This window comes from Oncorhynchus keta, chromosome 13 (assembly GCF_023373465.1).
Source record: "Oncorhynchus keta strain PuntledgeMale-10-30-2019 chromosome 13, Oket_V2, whole genome shotgun sequence".
Taxonomy (NCBI): Eukaryota; Metazoa; Chordata; class Actinopteri; order Salmoniformes; family Salmonidae; genus Oncorhynchus; species Oncorhynchus keta.
The window spans coordinates 12,357,721-12,378,633 of record NC_068433.1 but is presented as its reverse complement, the minus strand read 5'-3'; the positions used below and the strand labels follow the sequence as shown (position 1 = coordinate 12,378,633).

The 20,913-nt window shown below is 43.8% G+C and overlaps 1 protein-coding gene across 1 annotated transcript in view; it reads right to left on the bottom strand.

Annotated features, from left to right (window-relative positions):
• Nucleotides 1-20,913, bottom strand: part of LOC118392692 (calcium/calmodulin-dependent protein kinase type II delta 1 chain-like) — a 113,709-nt gene that overhangs the window by 51,880 nt on the left and 40,916 nt on the right. Inside the window, exon 3 of the mRNA XM_052459373.1 lies at nt 6,504-6,563. Coding sequence (XP_052315333.1) covers nt 6,504-6,563 — 60 coding nt within the window. The remainder of the gene's footprint in view (nt 1-6,503; nt 6,564-20,913) is intronic.

The following is a 20,913-nucleotide window of genomic DNA, read 5'->3' as shown; positions in this document are numbered from 1 at the left end:
TTTTGGTCGAGCTCTCTCCAAGACATTTTTTCGAGACGACATCTATAGAATTTACATCACCTACTGATGAATTGTATCGCTTATTAACGTGTACTAATACCTAAAGTTGCATTACAAAAGTATTTTGAAGTGTTTTGTGAAAGTTTATCGTCAACTTTTTTAATTTTAAAAAATGACGTTACGTTAGAAAAAGCTCTTTTTTTTCCGTTGTTCACACAGTATTCTTAGATCGATATCTAGGCTATATATGGACCGATTTAATCGAAAAAATACCCTAAATGATGTTTATGGGACATCTAGGAGTGCCAAGAAAGAAGCTCGTCAAAGGTAATGAATGTTTTATATTTTAAATCTGCGTTTTGGTTTGCGCCGGGTAACGCAAAATCTGTCGTGTTAGGTGACGTTGCAGTATTTTGAGGGTGCATGGTATCAGATAATAGCTTCTCATGCTTTCGCCGAAAAGCATTTTACAAATCTGACTTGGTGGATAGATTCACAACGAGTGTAGCTTTAATTCAGTATATTGTATGTGCATTTTAATGAAAGTTTGAGTTTTATCAAAAACGATACGTGGCGCACTTGAAATTTCCGCTGATATATGTTCCCAACACGGGACCACTGCTTAATGTGTCAGCAGATGTCTTGTTGATGTATTGTGTCATACCAGCCCACTTCCCAACACAATCAATAATGAACGCTTAACCACATCAACATCACGTCCTATAGCGTACAAAACGCTTCCATATGAGGGACACATCATACAGGACGTATCAATGCTTCCTGTTGAAATATGACCCCGTTGAGAAGTGAACTGTATTTGGAGCAGTCTGCCTTGATACATGTTGTTCTATAACCCCAATGTCCTAGTCTAGACATGAAGGGTTCACAACCAGGGTTCTTCTTAGATCCTCAAAGTTCTCTGAAAAACCTTAGAAAATTGCCCCCCAAAAAGATTCTTCCAAGAACCCCGTAGGTGGGGTTCATCGAGGAACCTCAGTTGGTGGGGGTTCTTGCAGGAACCGAACTGTACAGGCACTGAAGGCTGGCTGGGTGCAGATGACTGAGCTGCTCACTTTTGTGTCCGTGTCTGCAGGTATACAGACAAGGAGGCGTACAAAGGTATGTAAATTGGTATTGTTATGTTATGGAGATCACATGTAGTATCCTCTTCCCTTTCCTCTTCAATGAATATCCCACAGGCCTCTACATTATGGACTTATAGGGGTTTCCTCACAGTTTCAATCTGAAGAACCCCAAAAGGATCCTCCAGGAACCGTTACTTATTTACAGCGTACAGCATCTTAATGCCAAGGGCTACATGGGTCACCATGCAGGAAACAGCCAGTCAGGTGTTACCGTCTTTCAATTGGTCAACAGGCCAGGCCGAGTGGTCAACAGGCCAGGCCGAGTGGTCAAAAGGCCCAGCCAAATCTCGGTTCTATTCTTAGGGTTTTGGGTCTCTGAACAGGTGTCGCACACACCCAGCTATTTTGGCCTGATCCTCTGCACAGATGAACACAACCCTTGAAGAGGGATGACCATGAGGAGACCTTGCCATGGTTTGTATGTTAGGTTTATATGGTACAACCAATTAGCCAGCCATCAGTGTAATTAACACACAAGAGGAAAACGACTTCCCTGGGTGATATTATACAGATGGATGAGGGAGAGAGAGATGGGCGTGAGAGAGACGGGGGAGGGGGGAAAGGAGTTGGAGAAAGGGTAAGGTAGAGGTCAGGGAAAAATAAAATGGCCAGCGTAAAGCACGATAGAGGGAGGAGAAAGAGGACAGGAATCCCCTTGGGTCCCAGTCGGAGATAACATCCCGACCTCCGAGGCATCTAATGAAGCAATCGCTTACACGCACCAGCAAATGAAACAGAGACGGATGACCTCAAAGTAGGAGGGATGGATGTTCAGACAGAGTAAAGATGGCATACTGTAGCAATATGGGAACTTCCTTCGTTACAGTCTTAGAAGAAAGAAAAAAAGGTGCTGTCTAGAACCAAAGAGGGTTCTTTCGGCTGTCCCCATATCAGAACCCATTGAAAAACTCTTGTTGGTGCCACTTAGAACCCTTTTGGTTCCAAGTAAAACCGTGTTGGGTTCCACATACAAGCCTTTTTCCCCCAGAGGGTTCTACATGGAACCCAAAATGGTTCTACCTGGAACCCAAAATGTTTCTCCTATGGGGACAGCTGAAGAACCCTTTTGGAACCTTTTTTTCTAAGAGTGTAGAATCACTTGTGTTATTATCTCTATAGCTAGGACCTTGAAGGGTAGGGTTTGAGACATCACCCTATGAGGGTATGGTATGAAACCTGACAGATTATTTAGACACTCAATAGGCAGGACAGTAATCCATCATGCTAGGCATTCACGTTATCCTGTTTGATCTGACAATTCATCTTGATGGTTGTATAGTCGTCTCAAATAAAACTGTGTGAACTCAGTGTTACTCTGTATCCTGATCCCTCTTTTGACGAACCTAAAGAATATTTAAAGGGCAGCTTTTTTGTAACGTTGCAAAAAATGTGAAACTTTTTGTTCTAAAATTTAGCAGAAAAGCTCATCCATGCTTTTGTCACTTCTAGATTAGACTACTGCAATGCTCTACTCTACGGTGACCCGGATAAAGCACTAAATAAACTTCAGTTAGTGCTAAACACAGCTGCAAGAATCTTGACTAGAACCCCAAAAATGTATCATATTACTCCAGTGCTAGCCGCTCTACAACGGCTTCCTGTTAAGGCAAGGGCTGATTTCAAGGTTTTACTGCTAACCTACAAAGCATTACATGGGCTTGCTCCTACCTATCTTTCCGATTTGGTCCTGCCGTACCTACCTACACGTACGCTACGGTCACAAGGTGCAGGCCTCCTAATTGTCCCTAGAATTTCTAAGCATCTCAGCTGTTGGCAGGGCTTTCTCCTATAGAGCTCCATTTGTATGGAATGGTCTGTCTATCCATGCGAGAGACGCAGACTCGGTCTTAACCTTTAAGTCATTACTGAACACTCATCTCTTCAGTAGGTCCTATGATTGAGTGTAGTCTGGCCCAGGGGTGTGAAGGTGAACAGCCAGACACTGGAGCAATGAACCGCCCTTGCTGTCTGTGCCTGACAGGCTCCTTTATCTCCACTGGGATTCTCTGCCTTACGAGTGACCTTCAATGCCGTCCCTAAGAAGGGTGCGTCATGTCATGCCTTTTTTTCGCTATACACAACTTGAGTGGGTTGAGTCACTGAAGTGATCTTCCTGTCCGGTCTTGCGTATCAGTACCCTATCTGCTGTGTATTCCTATCTGCTGTGTATTCCTCCAGTATTCCTATCTGCTGTGTATTCCTCCAGTATTTCTATCTGCTGTGTATTCCTCCAGTATTTCTATCTGCTGTGTATTCCTCCAGTATTTCTATCTGCTGTGTATTCCTCCAGTATTTCTATCTGCTGTGTATTCCTCCAGTATTTCTATCTGCCGTGTATTCCTCCAGTATTTCTATCTGCTGTGTATTCCTCCAGTATTCCTATCTGCCGTGTATTCCTCTCTGCCGTGTATTCCTCCAGTATCCTATCTGCCGTGTATTCCTCCAGTATCCTATCTGCCGTGTATTCCTCCAGTATTCTATCTGCCGTGTATTCCTCCAGTATTCCTATCTGCCGTGTATTCCTCCAGTATTCCTATCTGCCGTGTATTCCTCCAGTATTCTATCTGCCGTGTATTCCTCCAGTATTCTATCTGCCGTGTATTCCTCCAGTATTCCTATCTGCCGTGTATTCCTCCAGTATTCCTATCTGCCGTGTATTCCTCCAGTATCCCTATCTGCCGTGTATTCCCCCAGTATCCTATCTGCCGTGTATTCCTCCAGTATTCTATCTGCCGTGTATTCCTCCAGTATCCTATCTGGTGTATTCCTCCAGTATTCTATCTGCCGTGTATTCCTCCAGTATTCTATCTGCCGTATTCCTCCAGTACCTCTATCTGCCGTGTATTCCTCCAGTACCCCTATCTGCCGTGTATTCCTCCAGTATCCCTATCTGCCGTGGTATCCTATCTGCCGTGTATTCCTCCAGTATTCTTATCTGCCGTGTATTCCTCCAGTATTCTTATCTGCCGTGTATTCCTCCAGTATTCTATCTGCCGTGTATTCCTCCAGTATTCCTATCTGCCGTGTATTCCTCCAGTATCCTATCTGCCGTGTATTCCTCCAGTATTCTATCTGCCGTGTATTCCTCCAGTATTCTATCTGCCGTGTATTCCTCCAGTATTCCTATCTGCCGTGTATTCCTCCAGTATTCCTATCTGCCGTGTATTCCTCCAGTATTCCTATCTGCCGTGTATTCCTCCAGTATTCCTATCTGCCGTGTATTCCTCCAGTATTCCTATCTGCCGTGTATTCCTCCAGTATTCCTATCTGCCGTGTATTCCTCCAGTATTCCTATCTGCCGTGTATTCCTCCAGTATCCCTATCTGCCGTGTATTCCTCCAGTATCCTATCTGCCGTGTATTCCTCCAGTATTCCTATCTGCCGTGTATTCCTCCAGTATTCTATCTGCCGTGTATTCCTATCTGCCGTGTATTCCTATCTGCCGTGTATTCCTTTCCTATCTGCCGTGTATTCCTCCAGTATTCCTATCTGCCGTGTATTCCTCCAGTATTCTATCTGCCGTGTATTCCTCCAGTATTCTATCTGCCGTGTATTCCTATCTGCCGTGTATTCCTATCTGCCGTATTCCTATCTGCCGTGTATTCCTATCTGCCGTGTATTCCTATCTGCCGTGTATTCCTCCAGTATTCCTATCTGCCGTGTATTCCTCCAGTATTCCTATCTGCCGTGTATTCCTCCAGTATTCCTATCTGCCGTGTATTCCTCCAGTATTCCTATCTGCCGTGTATTCCTCCAGTATTCCTATCTGCCGTGTATTCCTCCAGTATTCCTATCTGCCGTGTATTCCTATCTGCCGTGTATTCCTCCAGTATTCCTATCTGCCGTGTATTCCTCCAGTATTCCTATCTGCCGTGTATTCCTCCAGTATTCCTATCTGCCGTGTATTCCTCCAGTATTCCTATCTGCCGTGTATTCCTCCAGTATTCCTATCTGCCGTGTATTCCTCCAGTATTCCTATCTGCCGTGTATTCCTCCAGTATTCCTATCTGCCGTGTATTCCTCCAGTATTCCTATCTGCTGTGTATTCCTCCAGTATTCCTATCTGCTGTGTATTCCTCCAGTATTCCTATCTAATAATAATAGCTCCAGGACTGAGACACATGGCCACCCAAACCACTCTTCCTCCAATGGTCTCCCACGTTATACATTTTAATCGGCAAGTATTCTCATCGATAGACAAACAAAATGCCCCCCCATATAGTCTTGTTCTTCCGCCCCCCTCATCCTTCTCTTCCCGGGAAAGAACAAACAGTGTGAAAACAACCACACCAACACCCAGTGTGGTCGTCAAGTCTTACAGTGCCTTGGCCTCAGTGTCTCCCTTGGCAGCCCGCAAGGGACTGGGAGAACGTGGGCGAGGTCTGGTTTTAAACAGACTTTCAATGTTTATTTACCCAGGATCCACCTAAAAATGGCTTTGGGGCATATCAACGTTGGTTACCTTCAAAATGGGGATAGCCTACATGGGAGTGTGTGGAGGAGGGGGTTTATCCCTGAGGCGTGAGATGTCTTGGGGATGGACATATTGCTGTCTTACCAGGCAAAAGGCCGGTCCTTTCTAACTCTTTAAAAAAAAATTTAGCCATGGATGATGGGACAGTTTCTTTGGCACAGTGGGCTGGCCAGGACTGAGACAGACGGTCAAGTGTGTGTGTGGGCGCGCGCCCGCATGTGTATTTTGGAATAACAGTGTGATTGTCTTACTGCTACCAGTGAAGTGCCAGCTGGCACATTGAACAGAAAGAAGAGAGAGATTAAATGTGAAGGAGAGCAAAGATGTTAAAAAAGGTCAGGGACAGGGGAGTGGAGGACAGGAGAGTGGATGACAGGAGAGTGGATGACAGGAGAGTGGAGGACAGGAGAGTAGAGGACAGGAGAGTGGAGGACAGGACAGGAGAGTGGAGGACAGGAGAGTGGAGGACAGGAGAGTGGAGGACAGGAGAGTGGAGGACAGGAGAGTGGAGGACAGGAGAGTGGAGGACAGGAGAGTGGAGGACAGGAGAGTGGAGGACAGGAGAGTAGAGGACAGGAGAGTAGAGGACAGGAGAGTAGAGGACAGGAGAGTAGAGGACAGGAGAGTGGCGGACAGGAGAGTGGCGGACAGGAGAGTGGCGGACAGGAGAGTGGCGGACAGGAGAGTGGCGGACAGGAGAGTGGAGGACAGGAGAGTGGAGGACAGGAGAGTGGAGGACAGGAGAGTGGAGGACAGGAGAGTGGAGGACAGGAGAGTGGAGGACAGGAGAGTGGAGGACAGGAGAGTGGAGGACAGGAGAAAGTGAGGAACTGGTGGTGGAACACTGATTCACAGATGTTAGACTTGTACAGTATTTAACTAACCGATATTGGGGTGCTTGAGCAGACGACAAATCCTGGCCTCTCTTTCCAGCTTCTGGTGATCTATAGGAGAGACAAAACAGATGGTGTCAGTCTGAGGCGCACACACACACACACACACACACACCTTAACCCCAAGGACTGTGGGATTCTCTCACGTAAATGATACACAACGCCAAAAGTACAAACAGATTCATGATCTGTAAATCCAGTAGGGTCAGATTACAGTCCAGTTTCCTGATACCAGAGGAATTGCTACAGTACTACAGTAAATCCCATCACTTTCACCTTGCAGCAGAATGAGATGAAGGGTCACTATAACTTCCCAATCCAACATGATTCATTAGGAACTAGATAAAGGGTCACCATAAATTCCCAATCCAACATGATTCTTTAGAAACTAGATAAATGGTCAGTGAATGGAACTGAATGGCCTGTTGGAACAGTAGTGTTATGTACTCTGGGCTTTACACACAAACACAACGGACGGATATCGTCGCTCTGTATTCACCTTTACCTTCGCTCCTTTGTTTACATGTTTTGATCATTCACCAGGTGTCTTAAGAGTGGAGCTACTAGGCTGATGTCAGTGAACTTGGCAGTCCACTGTGAAATCTGGTTCCCCCCCACTTCAGGGAAGAGTAATGTTAGCATGTACATCTGGTGAGCTCATCTAGACAGAGTATTTTTCACACTGTTTATATTCATCATGCTGCCAACAGGAGATCAGGCCACTGCTCAACGACCACTTTGCAATAATAACACTTCCATGTGTGAATTAAATGTGACGAGAGTTAATTGAGATGTCAATATCAAGTGCTATTCATTTCAACACGATACTGGTACCTCAACTGGTACCCCAGGGAACATTCTCATTTACTAAAAGGGTAAGTATTTGAAAACCACTTAAACATTTAAATTCATCAAGGTTATTCACTACTGCAATTCCTCCAGGTGTTGCTTTCATCTTTCATGTGGCCAACTTCTGCGACCAGTCAATTATTTGACTTGAATAAATTCAGCCGACAGAACCAGGAAATGAACCAAATTTAAAGTGTAGCGCGACGTGTCCTTCACAGATAAATCAAAAGTGGTTTGACAAAAGTTGAGGAGGTAAATAGCCACATGGTAGCCCTGAAACCAAGAGGAGAGCTCGTTTTGAATTCTTTTTGAACCCCAATTATTTTTGAACCCCAATTTGAAGAATTAATGACGGACTCGTTGCCAGCAAGTATGCTGGATTATTAATGCTTAATAAACAAGTTTGGCTTAACAACAAAAAGTTACCTGAGGGACGCTGGTTGAGTGAGTCAGAGGTAGACAGAGTGTTGGGGACAAAGGGTTAGGAGAGCGCAGGGGGTTATAAATAAATTAAAAGGCAGGGTACGGGGCCTGAATGTTTATGTTACATGTAGGCAGGGTTGGGGTCAATTCAATTTAAATTCCAGTCAATACAGAAAGCAAACCAAATTACAATTCAAAACGGTCTTCATTGAAAAGCATTGAAATGTCAGTGTACTTCTGGAATTACAATGGAATTGACTAACCCTGTAGGTAGGCCTTTGTCAACATGTGCAGAGTTGAAGATCCCCTTTCTTGCTGTGACATTTGAAATGTAAAGTAAAAGTGAAAAGGAAGTGGTTCATGTTCAGGTTAGATACATGTGTTGTGTTCGGTGTATCCATGTGGAATTCCAAAGGCATTGCCACAGGCAATTCTATAGGGGGTGCACTGCCATCTTTCACCTGCAGGGTGCGCTCAATAGTTCAGAACAAGTGGACAGGCAGGTATTGCGAGTGTGTGAGACTGGGTCAATGACCAGATCCTCATCAACTCTCTGGGTTAATGCCAGATCAATGCTACAGGTATGTCAGTGAATCTGTGTGTGCGTAGGTCTCATCTGAGCCATATTGGACCATGTCTGATCCGTTGTGAGATTATTCTAGAGACCACATGCTATTTTTAGGACCTATGATGCATTTGTGCAGCTCTAATTCACAGTCAGACGTAAACTTCACAGGGCCTGGAAGCTTTCCCATCCAATCTGACTCAAATGCCATAATCCTACACACACCAATCGGATGTCTATTCACAGCAGTCACATTTCCATTTCTCCAATCAGGTTTGCTTTTACAGGCCTGTAATCTGTGGTCCTCCAATCAGATGTGCTTTTCTATGGTTGTAATCCCTGCTACTTGAGCCAGATGTGATGCGGTAGCCTCGCTAATGAGCTCTCCAATCACGTCTTGTTTTACAAACGTCTAATTCCAAATCGCACCAATCAGATGTGCTTTTACAGGGTGGTAATCCCGATCGCCGGGCGGACTTTGGCGTGCTCCAATTCTCTCCCGTCGCCCCCTTTCTCCTCCCAAGGCGGCGTGCTCACAATCTGTGACGTAACAGGATTTACAGCTGCTTACTCTCCTCAGTCTTCTTGATCATCATCATCATCATCATATTCTGACCCCATTCTGTTCCATACACCTTTAGTGAGTAGCTCTGGTGAGGATAATGAACTCCATGTTATTATGGTATTTCATTTCCGACATGGGAATTTCAATTGACCTACACAGAGAGACCATGTAAAAGTCAATGTTCTTTCCAACAAGAACTCGACAAAAACATGATTTGCAAGATCGAACTTGAAACCCCTATGTAGTTCCTCAATCCGACTACCATTAAAGATGTCAATCAGATGATGCATTTGGTCTGCAGCGTCATAAATGTGACACAAAGAGACGGACTCGCCATCCTTCTCTCATTAACAGCTTCAGGTGGAGTGATTTTAAAAATGAGCAACACAACTAAAACCGTGTGGTGTGATTCGCCCCAGAGCTGACCTATTTAAACGTTTGTCAGCCCCAGATGAGCAGAGAGAGAGAATGCTGTCAGGCCTGAGAAACAGGGGCAGCAGCTATTTTCACTGCAATCAACCCCGTCCTTAGTCACTGACATGATGAAAATCTAGCACATCTGGTACCGCTGCTGCCCTCAGGTCCAGTCGATTCTCAGTCCCCAACGCCTTGAAGAGGACAATTTATCGGTGTCTTGACCTGTTAGGATCATTAATAATGATGATCCTCTTAAGGATCTGACAATTTTGGGGATTTTTCACATAAAATGAGATACCCAAATCTAACTGCCTGTAGCTCAGGACCCAAATCTAACTGCCTGTAGCTCAGGCCCGGAAGCAAGGATATACATATTATTGATACCATTTGAAAGGAAACATTTTGAAGTATGTGGAAATCTGAAATTAATGTGGGAAAATATAACACATTAGATCTGGTAAAAGATGATACAAAGAAATCTTTGAAATGCAAGAGAAAGGTCTTCATTTATTATTCCAGCCCAGGTGCAGTTCAGATTTTGGCCACTAGACGGCAGCGGTGTATACATGCAAAGTTTTAGACTGATCAATGAAGCATTGTATTTCTGTTCAAAATGTTGTATCAAGACTGCAAACATGTGCCTAATTGGCCTATTAACATCTTCAAGTTCATAACTGTGCACTCTTCTCAAACAATAGTATGGTATTCTTTCACTGTAATAGCTAATGTAAATTGGACAGTGCAGTTAGATGAACAAGAATTTAAAGCTTTCTGCTAATATCAGATATGTCTGTGTCCTGGGAAATGTTCTTGTTACTTATAACCTTATGCTAATCGCGTTAGCTCAACTGTCCCGTGGGGGACCCACCGATCCTGTAGAGGTTTTAAAGCGCATTCCCCTCATGCTATTTCTTCCCTACCTGTTGATGCAGAGCTAGGCTGAAGGTGGGGTGTTGTGATGGCTGAAGTAAGCCCAATGGTGACGAGCTGGGTACAGCATCCTCTTAAAGTTACAGGAGAAAATGGAACCAGGATTCCCAAACCCCACTTCCTCTCCTTCTTCTGGGCGACTTCACACCAGACTGTCAGCCTTGGCAGCACAGTCAGACTGATTTAAATTAGGGGGCCAATTATTTTCTGGAGACAGGCAGCGAGAAGAATCAAATAAATAAAAGGACAAAAAAGAAAAACAGCTCAACATTAAAAGCGAGACAGGAAGTTTGTGCAAGTCACCCTGAAAGTATCAGAGGATCCAGGGTAGTCCCTCATTAGAAGAACGCTTCAAAAGCAGACTGCTCCATTAAAATAAAATGGGCCATCATTTATCGCAAAAAGACATTGTCTTTATAGCACTTTGTAAGAGAAACCGATAGCCTGAATTAATTGCCATTGAAACTAGGCCACAGCATGGCCGGGCTTATAAACCCGATAACGTGGCAGTGAAGAGTGGCACACGGCTGTATAGCCGACAACACACGATTACACACAAATGTTCCTCTTTAATGACACGCTGACCACACCGCTCACATCGCGTGCGTGAGCGTTACAAAACTCATTTAAACATGTTATTCAATAATTGCGTGCACCAACCAAAGAGCGTCTGCGTTGCCAAGCACTAAAATAGAAGTCAGTTCTATTTGTGACGCTGAACGCATGGTTTATAGAGGCAGATACCCACGGGCCATCTCATTGGTTTTACCCACCTGGGTGATTGAAAGATGAACTGAGTTCACGTGGTAACTATTACAGTTAGATGCCAATCGCCATATAAAGTCCAAAGATGAAAAAGCCTGGAAGGAGATGACTAGAGACGATTCAGTTGACTGTTTTATGTGTGGATTAATTGTCAGAGAAGAGGACATTTGTGCATTTCAGGTAAAATAACAATATTTAAATCCCAGAACAAATTAGCTAGCAACAGCAAGCTAGCTATAAATAGGAAAAAAATAGCTAGTAACTGAAAGCTAGCTAGCTAAATTGCCATAATAAAAAACAAAAAAAGCTTTTCGACCAGTGCACAAATTAATATAATTGGTTCAGAGTTTGTTTTGATATTTTAACCTGCGTGTCTTGACAGCTTTTGGTGTGGAGAGACAAAATCAATTTGCGCACCATTGCGCCCAGCCGGTTTGGGTATGGCGTTAAATTATCTCCGGAACTTTTTTACAATTGGTAAATACAAAAAAAGTCTGCCAAACCCTGTCCGACCCTGTCCAAATGTCTGCCAAATGTCTGCCAAACCCTGTCCAAATGTCTTTACGCGAAGGGAGAGCGCATGATGCTCCTTCGTCTATGTGAGTCAATTTGCACGTCCCATTCAATGTGGTAATGATGAGTCGAAATCCACTTAAATGAATGTTCCAGAAAACAATAGGCTATTTTCTTTAACGCCACGGAAACTAAGCTCATGCGTGAATGGGGTAGAAGTCCGTGAGTTGTGGTTCTGGATGGCCGGCTAGCAACAATTACAGAAAAACTTCCTAGTGGCTTCTTTCAGCACATTCATTTATTTTATGTTGCGTGTTTCATATGCAGCCACGAAGTGCTGGCGCATAGGCTTACTGTGCTTTGATTGACGAGCAGCGAGCTTGACAAGTTTATAAAAGGTGTTGAACTGACTGAATAAAGTCGATCTCATATAGCCTTCCCATTCATAACGTAGTTATTTATGTACGTCCATCGCATCGGGACAACTAAAGATCTAATTTGTATTGTCGATATGAAGTCCATCAGAACTTGCCAGACAGTGACGTTAAAGTGAGTGACTTCAGTATCCTACTGAATCACATCGGTAAGAGCTATTCATTTGACTCCCTAATTTGCATACTGGTAGGCTTTTTAGCGATCATCTGCAGAAAAATTATTAAAACAGTATATGAAAATAGCAAATCCTCCTCACTGCAGGAAGAATATTTTGGCTAGCGGAGAGAGAGACTCACTCTGGTCCAAAATAAGATAAAAGAAAACAGATTGAATTGTTTAAAAAAAGCTAATGATACTTGTATGTTATTTTCAAAGACATTGATCTAGGTCTAGTGATTTAATCAACATGTTGACACTGGACCAGTCAGTCAACTGCTGTTTCCTGTGTAGCGAAGGTCATTATTAACACCTGTTTCATTCTTCAGTCTTTCCTGTATTGCAGATAGCTGAGAGAACGCTTCTTAAATAGGAAGCTTGAAGCCTGTGGAAGTCAGCAGACTCTTACAAGATTATTTAAGAAGAAATCGGTGAGTCAGTTGTTAATCAAGCAATTTTTAAAATAAATGTTATTATGCAATTCACAAAAGAGTAGCAAACACCTGTTGAAATTCTTTAATTGAACTGATGCCGTTCTCGCTCTTCTCTTAACACGTATGGTCACAAATTAATGGAGCATCTGTTCTGTTTACTTAAGAGACCAATTTTTCCATTTGAAATAGTGCCATCACAATTATTTTGATTTTAAATATAACCTTTAATACATTTAAGATCATTTTTGGCACTTTGATATAATAAAATACATAATTGTGGCAAATTCATATCTTGCAGTAAAATACTTTACTCTTAAAAGAGAAGACGTGTTAAATGTAAAAAATAAAACATAGAGGTTTAATGTTCTCTTAGAATATAGTGCTGATCATATAGGCCTTGGCCTAGACGATATCCAAAACTACTAACAATACGCTGGATTCATACATTCTCACTATTTTAAATTGTAAACAATACCATAACACATTTTTCCAATCTGGGAGGTAAACTCAATAAAGTATTCAATAATTGATGGAATCAAGGCGTTACAATGTGCCAGAGGCCACCAAAATAGAGCAAAAGTTCTTACCAAGGGGGACATGCCCTCCTGGGGATCCTGGCTGTCTACTTTGTCTTTTTCTATTTGGCTGACACACACGAAGTCAGGCATTTCCCTCTACCCCTATCCCCTAAAGACCGGAGGCTAGCTCTAGATAGACGGGCACACCCGTAGCCTCATGATACGGTGATGATGGCTCGGTGATAAAATGCTGCTCACCCCAGTGTGTGACATCACAGAAGCCTAAGACCCTCTTTTGCCGATCTATACGCTGGCCGCTCTTCAGCTCACACATTATCATCAATATTAATCTGTGCAGCAGATTTTACAGACCCTGGCAGACCAAGGGCAATTATGTGATGAGACCAGAGTCGCAGTAAAGGAGAGAATCTGACAGAATCCCCATCAGAACAGAGACATTACAGAGATACAGAATGTAATCCTGGTAAATTCTGCATGCACACCGTGATGGTCAGTGCAACCTACAGTACTTATGTAGGTTAGCCCAATGGACAAAAACAACCATGACTGGAGTTCACACACACACATACATGCATAAAAAGAACCAGGGGGTCCATATATAGTATGTCTGTCAAATGAGTCAACTAAATATGGAGAGGAACAGACTTTGCTAGTGTGTGTGGTCTTAGTCAACGAACTCCCGACCCTTGGCAGGAACAGGTAGTCAGTGCACGTCACTGTAATACCAATGTGTGTCCCCTTCTCTCTCCCTCCAATCTCCTCAATAAGGGTCTGATTCCCAGGGGCGAGACAGTCTGCTACACTGTTCACGGACTTGTTTATGTGCATACAGTCTCTCTCAGACAGACCCACTGTCAGACATAGGCCCTGAGGACATCCAGGATCAATGAACACAGCCTCCTTAATTAACACAACACTACCTACTATCCAACATATAGTGGCATTATATTCCATACGGTCTGAATGTTGTTGCCCAGTGTTAAGTTACCCAAACTGTTCTGAGCACATATAGTACCAGTCAAAAGCTTGGACACAGCCACTCATTCAAGAGGTTCTTTATTTTTACATTGCAGAATAGTGAAGACATCAAAACTATGAAATTACACATGGAATTATGTAGTAAGCAAGAAAGTGATAAACAAATCAAAATATATTTTATATTTGAGATTGTTCAAAGTAGCAAACCTTTGCCTTGACAGCTTTGGCACACTCAACCAGCTTCACCTGGAATGCTTTTCCAACAGTCTTGAAGGAGTTCCCACATATGCTGAGCATTTGTTGGCTGGGTTTCCTTCACTCTGCGGTCAAACTCATCCCAAACCATCTCTCATTCGTGTTGGGTGATTGTGGACAATGTTATTTTACCAAATAGGTCTATCTTCTGTATACCACCCCTACCTTGTCTGATTGGCTCAAATGCATTGAGATAAGAAATTCCACAAATTAACAAGGCACACCTGTTAATTGAAATGAAGTCCAGATGACTACCTCATGAAGCTGGTTGAGAGAATGCCAAGAGTGTGCAAATCTGTCAAGGCAAAAAGGTGGCTACTTTGAAGAATCTCAAATATATATTTGGATTTGTTTAACACTTTTTTGGTTACGACATGATTCCATATGTGTTTTACTCATCGTTTTGAGGTCTTCATTATTCTACAATGTAGAAAATAGTCAAAATAAAAGAAACACTCTGGAATGAGCAGGTGTGTACAAACCTTTGACTGGTACAGTATGAGAGTATACAAGTGCTAAACCTACAGTGACATAAAATGTTCTGTAATTACCATAATGACAAAGATGGAGGATGTATTAAGGCTACAGGCACATAAAGACAGTTTTGCCATCAGTATGATGACTATATAACAACAAAGTGTTTACCACAGAACGGCCAGGGGGAAATATTATGCAAAACAAGATGTCAACCTGTTTCAGGCAGAGAGAAAGATGGGACACACAGCTACAGCTTTGAATAACAAACAAATGTGTTAGAAAATGAGATGGAGGGATGGCAGGAGATAGGATATTTGACTGCTCTCTCCCCCTCATCCCTATCTGGAAATGCAATCAAGTATCCTATCTGGAAATGGTTTGTGAGTGGGTGAATAAATGAACAAACAAGCAAATGAGTGAATGAATTAATTAACCAATTAAATGAATGAGCATGTTCAAATAAATGCAGGAGTAGTTGTGCAAAAGGCTGAATATGTGTCTGTAGCAGTTTCAGAAATGTCTCTTTCCTAAACCCTGATATTGATCCCCAGTCACATAGAGGCAGGAGAGCTGTCCCTTGTTCAGTATTCAGCTCACACCCAGGTAGTCCGTCTCAGTCGGCCTCCCCAGGCACAGAACACCAGTCCTGCTCCACACACAACTGGCACACAGACACGTACACCTGCCTAACCCACTTAAAAAGCACACACACAGGTAAGTAAAACAAACACGCTGCCTGGATACAGCTAAGGCCCTAATCTCCCCTCCACTCTAAAGAGGATCTTCCTCTCTCTCTCTCATCACCCTGAGCCCTGGCCCAAACCGTCACATCGACACAAACCAGACAAGGCGACCAAAGACCACACTACACAATAGCAGTGCTGGCTGAAATATGGGAGCGGTGATAACACACCATCCTGACTCGCTGCTTCTCTCGGCTGTGTTGCCAAGGCAGCGAAAATAAAGTGTTGCAAAGGGTGGTCCTTAAGTCTAGACTGCCACTTCCACCTGCAATGTGACAAGACAGCAGGTATCAGAGAGGAGAAAGAGGGAGGGAGAAGAGGAAGGAGAGAGAGGAGATGGGAAAAGAGGCAAAGAGATTTTATAAAAAAAATAAAAAAAAATAAAAAAAAAGTGGACAGAGAGAAAGGAGGAATGAGCGAGAGCGAATGGAGAGAGGAGAGAGAAAGGAGGAATAAGCGAGAGCGAATGGAGAGAGGAGAGAGAGAAGTGGAGATACAAAAACTAGGGCCCTATGAAATCTGTTTGTTCCGTTGTTTTCTCCGTTTCCCCCAGTTTTTCACTCTGAAAATAACACTTTTCTAATAGAAACAAAAAACTTAATTGGATGGTCCAAGTCAAACACGTTTGGGAAAAATCATTTTGGGTTTAATAACCCTTCGCAGAGATTGCAAAACAAATGACCACTGGATTGACACAAATAATCATGATATCATTCTGCCAGGTGGTTATATTCTTCAATATTTCATTGAGAAGGTTTTTGGGAAAGCCTTTCCATCCAACAACAGACCGTTATCATTCATCGCTAATGGCTACACAGACTGTAGACATGACATACGAGCACCACACAGACTGTAGACATGACATACGAGCACCACACAGACTGTAGACATGACATACGAGCACCACAGACTGTAGACATGACATACGAGCACCACACAGACTGTAGACATGACATACGAGCACCACAGACTGTAGACATGACATACGAGCACCACACAGACTGTAGACATGACATACGAGCACCACACAGACAGGTCCATTCCTTTTTATTTATTTATTTAACCAGGCAAGTCAGTTAAGAACAAATTCTTATTTTCAATGACGGCCTGGGAACAGTGGGACTAACTGCCTGTTCAGGGGCAGAACGACTGATTGGTACCTTGTCGGCTCGGGGATTCGAACTTGCAACCTTTCGGTTACTAGTCCAACGCTCTAACCACTAGGCTACCCTGCCACCTCTACACTCTAACCACTAGGCTAGTAGGTGAGGAAGAGAAAGAGGCCGTGCTGACCGAGATACATGCTGGCCATTTCAGAGTGAAGCACATGATAGCGAAGGTCATCCTACCTTTTGTCAATCAATCACATTCTATTATATCTGAAATGTATGATTTCAATGAATGTCAGAGAGAGCACACAATGTTAAAATGGCACTTTTTGATAAAATTAAATCTAATTTTGTCACATGTGCCGAATACAACTTACAACCTTACAATGAAATGCTTACTTATAAGCCCTTAACCAACAATACAATTAAGAACCCCCCCCCAAAAAAGAAAGAGAAAACAGTAACAATTAGAGCAGCAGTAAATAACAATAGCTAACAATAGCTATATACAAGGGGTACCAGTACAGGGTCAATGTGGAGGCTATATACAAGGGGTACCGGTACAGAGTCAATGTGGAGGCTATATACAAGGGGTACCGGTACAGAGTCAATGTGGAGGCTATATACAAGGGGTACCGGTACAGAGTCAATGTGGAGGCTATATACAAGGGGTACCGGTGCAGAGTCAATGTGGAGGCTATATACAAGGGGCACCGGTGCAGAGTCAATGTGGAGGCTATATACAAGGGGTACCGGTACAGAGTCAATGTGGAGGCTATATAAAAGGTGCACCGGTACATAGTCAATGTGGAGGCTATATACAAGGGGTACCAGTACAGAGTCAATGTGGAGGCTATATACAAGGGGTACCAGTACAGGGTCAATGTGGAGGCTATATACAAGGGGTACCGGTGCAGAGTCAATGTGGAGGCTATATACAAGGGGTACCGGTACAGAGTCAATGTGGAGGCTATATACAAGGGGTACCAATACGGAGGCTACAGAGTCAGATCAATGTGGAGGCTATATACAAGGGGTACCAGTACAGAGTCAATGTGGAGGCTATATACAAGGGGTACCGGTACAGAGTCAATGTGGAGGCTATATAAAAGGGGCACCGGTACAGAGTCAATGTGGAGGCTATATACAAGGGGTACCGGTACAGAGTCAATGTGGAGGCTATATACAAGGTGCACCGGTACATAGTCAATACAGAGGCTATATACAAGGGGTACCGGTACAGAGTCAATGTGGAGGCTATATACAAGGGGTACTGGTATCGAGTCAATGTGTCAATGTGCGGGGGCACCAGTGTTGTGGAAATTGAGGTAATATGTATATGTAGGTAGAGTAAAGTGGCTATGCATAGATAACAGTAGCTATAGCGTAGTAGGTGGGGGGGGGCAATGCAAATAGTCTGGGTAGCCATTTGATTAGCTGTTCAGGAGTCTTATGGCTTGGGGGTAGAAGCTGTTTAGAAGCTTCATGGACCTAGACTTGGCGCTCTGGTACCGCTTGCCATGAGGTAGCAGAGAGAACAGTCTATGACTAGGGAGGCTGGAGTCTTTGATCATTTTTAGGGCCTTCCTCTGACACCGCCTGGTATAGAGGTCCTGGATGGCAGGAAGCTTGGCCCCGGTGATGTACTGGGCCATATTGACTACCCTCTGTAATGCCTTGCGGTCAGAGGCCGAGTAGTTGCCATACCAGGTAGTGATGCAACCTGTCAGGATGCTCTCGATGGTGCAGCTGTAAAACCTTTTGAGGATCTGAGGACCCATGCCAAATCTTTTCAGTCTCCTGAGGGGGAATAGGTTTTGTCATGCCCTCTTCACGACTATCTTGGTGTGCTTGGACAATGTTAGTTTGTCGTTGTTGTGGACACCAAGGAACTTGAAGCTCTCAACCTGCTCCACTACAGCCCAGTCGATGAAAATGGGGGTGTGCTCGATCCTCCTTTTCCTGTAGTCCACAATCTCCTTTGTCTTGATCACGTTGAGGGAGAGGTTGTTGTCCTGGCACCACACGGTCAGGTCTCTGACCTCCTCCCTATAGGCTTTCTCATTGTCAGTGATCAGGCCTACAACTGTTGTGTCATCAGCAAACTTAATGATGGTGTTGGAGTCGTGCCTGGCTGTGCAGTCATGAGAGAACTGGGAGTAAAGGAGGGGACTGAGTACGCACCCCTGTGGGGCCCACGTGTTGAGGATCAGCGTGGCGGATGCGTTGTTACCTACCCTTACCACCTGGGAGCAGCCGGTCAGGAAGTCCAGGATCCAGTTGCAGAGGGAGGTGTTTAGTCCCAGGGTCTTTAGCTTAGTGATGAGCTTTGAGGGCACTATGGTGTTGAACGCTAAGCTGTAGTCAATGAATAGCATTTTCACATAGGTGTTCCTTTTGTTCAGGTGGGAAGGGGCAGTGTGGAGTGCAATAGAGATTGCATCTGTAGATCTGTTGGTGCGGTATGCAAATTGGAGTGGGTCTAGTGTTTCTGGGATAGTGGTGTTGATGTGAGCCATGACCAGCCTTTCAAAGCATTTTGTGGCTACAGACGTGAGTGCTACAGGTCGGTATTCATTTAGGCAGGTTACCTTCGTGTTCTTGGGAACAGGGACTATGGTGGTCTGCTTGAAACATGTTGGTATTACAGACTCAGACAGGGAGAGGTCTTACTCACATCGGCTGCGGAGAGCGTGATCACACAGTCGTCTGGAACAGCTGATGCTCTCATGCATGTTTCAGTGTTACTTGCCTCGAAGCGAGCATAGAAGTTATTTAGCTCGTCTGGTATGCTTGTGTCACTAGTCAAGGTGAGACTGAACATGGACAAGGCGCAGGAGAAACAGAACAAGAGCTATTTGCACACAAAATAACCCGAAGCTAGTTTTAGTTGTTTCCCTAACACTTATATATTTTCCTCGTTGTCCTCCGAGGTTTACCTCAGTGGAAGCCAACAATATTCTACTGTTGGAGTAGTTGGACGCCCTACACTTCAGTGAAGCTCAATAGACAAGGTATGTTAAACTTTGGTTGACATTTGAGAACGCAATAAATGGTAGTTATGCTAAGCTTATAAAAATAAATAAACGTATCCCGTCCCCCAGAACCAGTGAGTTTGGATCAGTCTGATTTTCAATGCTCTGAGTCAGAGGGGAACCAGCTTGAGGTAGGCTATACCTTCCAAAAGTGTTGAAAAAAGGTGTTGAAAAGTATCTCCTCTTTAGAGCACTGCGCTAATCATAGTCTTGGAGTCAGAGCGTTTGGCCAGTAACCGAAAGGTTGCCGGATCGAATCCCCGAGCTGACAAGGCAGTTAACACACTGTTCCCCGGGAGCGGGAGACATGGATGTTGATTAAGGCAGCTCCCCGCACCTCTCTGATTGAGGGGTTGGGTTAAACAGCAGGAAACCACATTTCAGTGCACAACTGCCAAGGTATCCCCCTTTCCATCAAATGTTCTCAGTGAAGTGTAACCTGTGTGTTTGCTTGTTTATGTGTCTGTCTCCTACCCGGTTCCCTTTAACTCTGCTCCAGTTCTACAGGACCAAGGGGTTCTGCCGGACCCACCGGATGTCCTCCGTTAGCAACCACCCTCCAACTTTTCATTACATCATCAATAGTTACTGTTGTCATGATCTGCTGAGAAAGTTGTTGCTCTATCATACTGGGCACCTAATGTGAGTTACACAGATTAACTAAACACCCTAGCACTGCAAACACAAAGAGAGCAGCAGTGCCTGGACTTTGCAGCCTCCCTCTTCAAGTCCCCCTTCTGAGACTGGGTGCCTGTTGAGAACAAGTAAGTGACAGGCAGAATCTCCCACCCACACAGCAACACCACCGCTATATTCCACACACCAGAATTCAGTATTTTAGTCTGATTGCAATTTGAGTGCCCCCCCCCCCCCAAAAAAAAACTGTGATGAATGAATGACACTACAAAAATAATCCAAGTTTATATTCAAATATTGGCAGGTTTTCACAGATGTTTCACAAGGTGTTAATTGTTGTAAGTTATCCTTTGATGGTATTTATTTGTTCCACATTAAATCAGTGTTGTATCCTAGGACCCCCCCCCCCACACACACACACAAAGTCAAAAGTTTACATACACCTTAGCCAAATACATTTAAACTCAGTTCACAATTCCTGACATTTAATCCTAGTAAAAAAATTAGGTCAGTTAGGATCACCACTTAATTTTAAGAATGTGAAATGTCAGAGTAATAGTAGAGAATGATTTCAGCT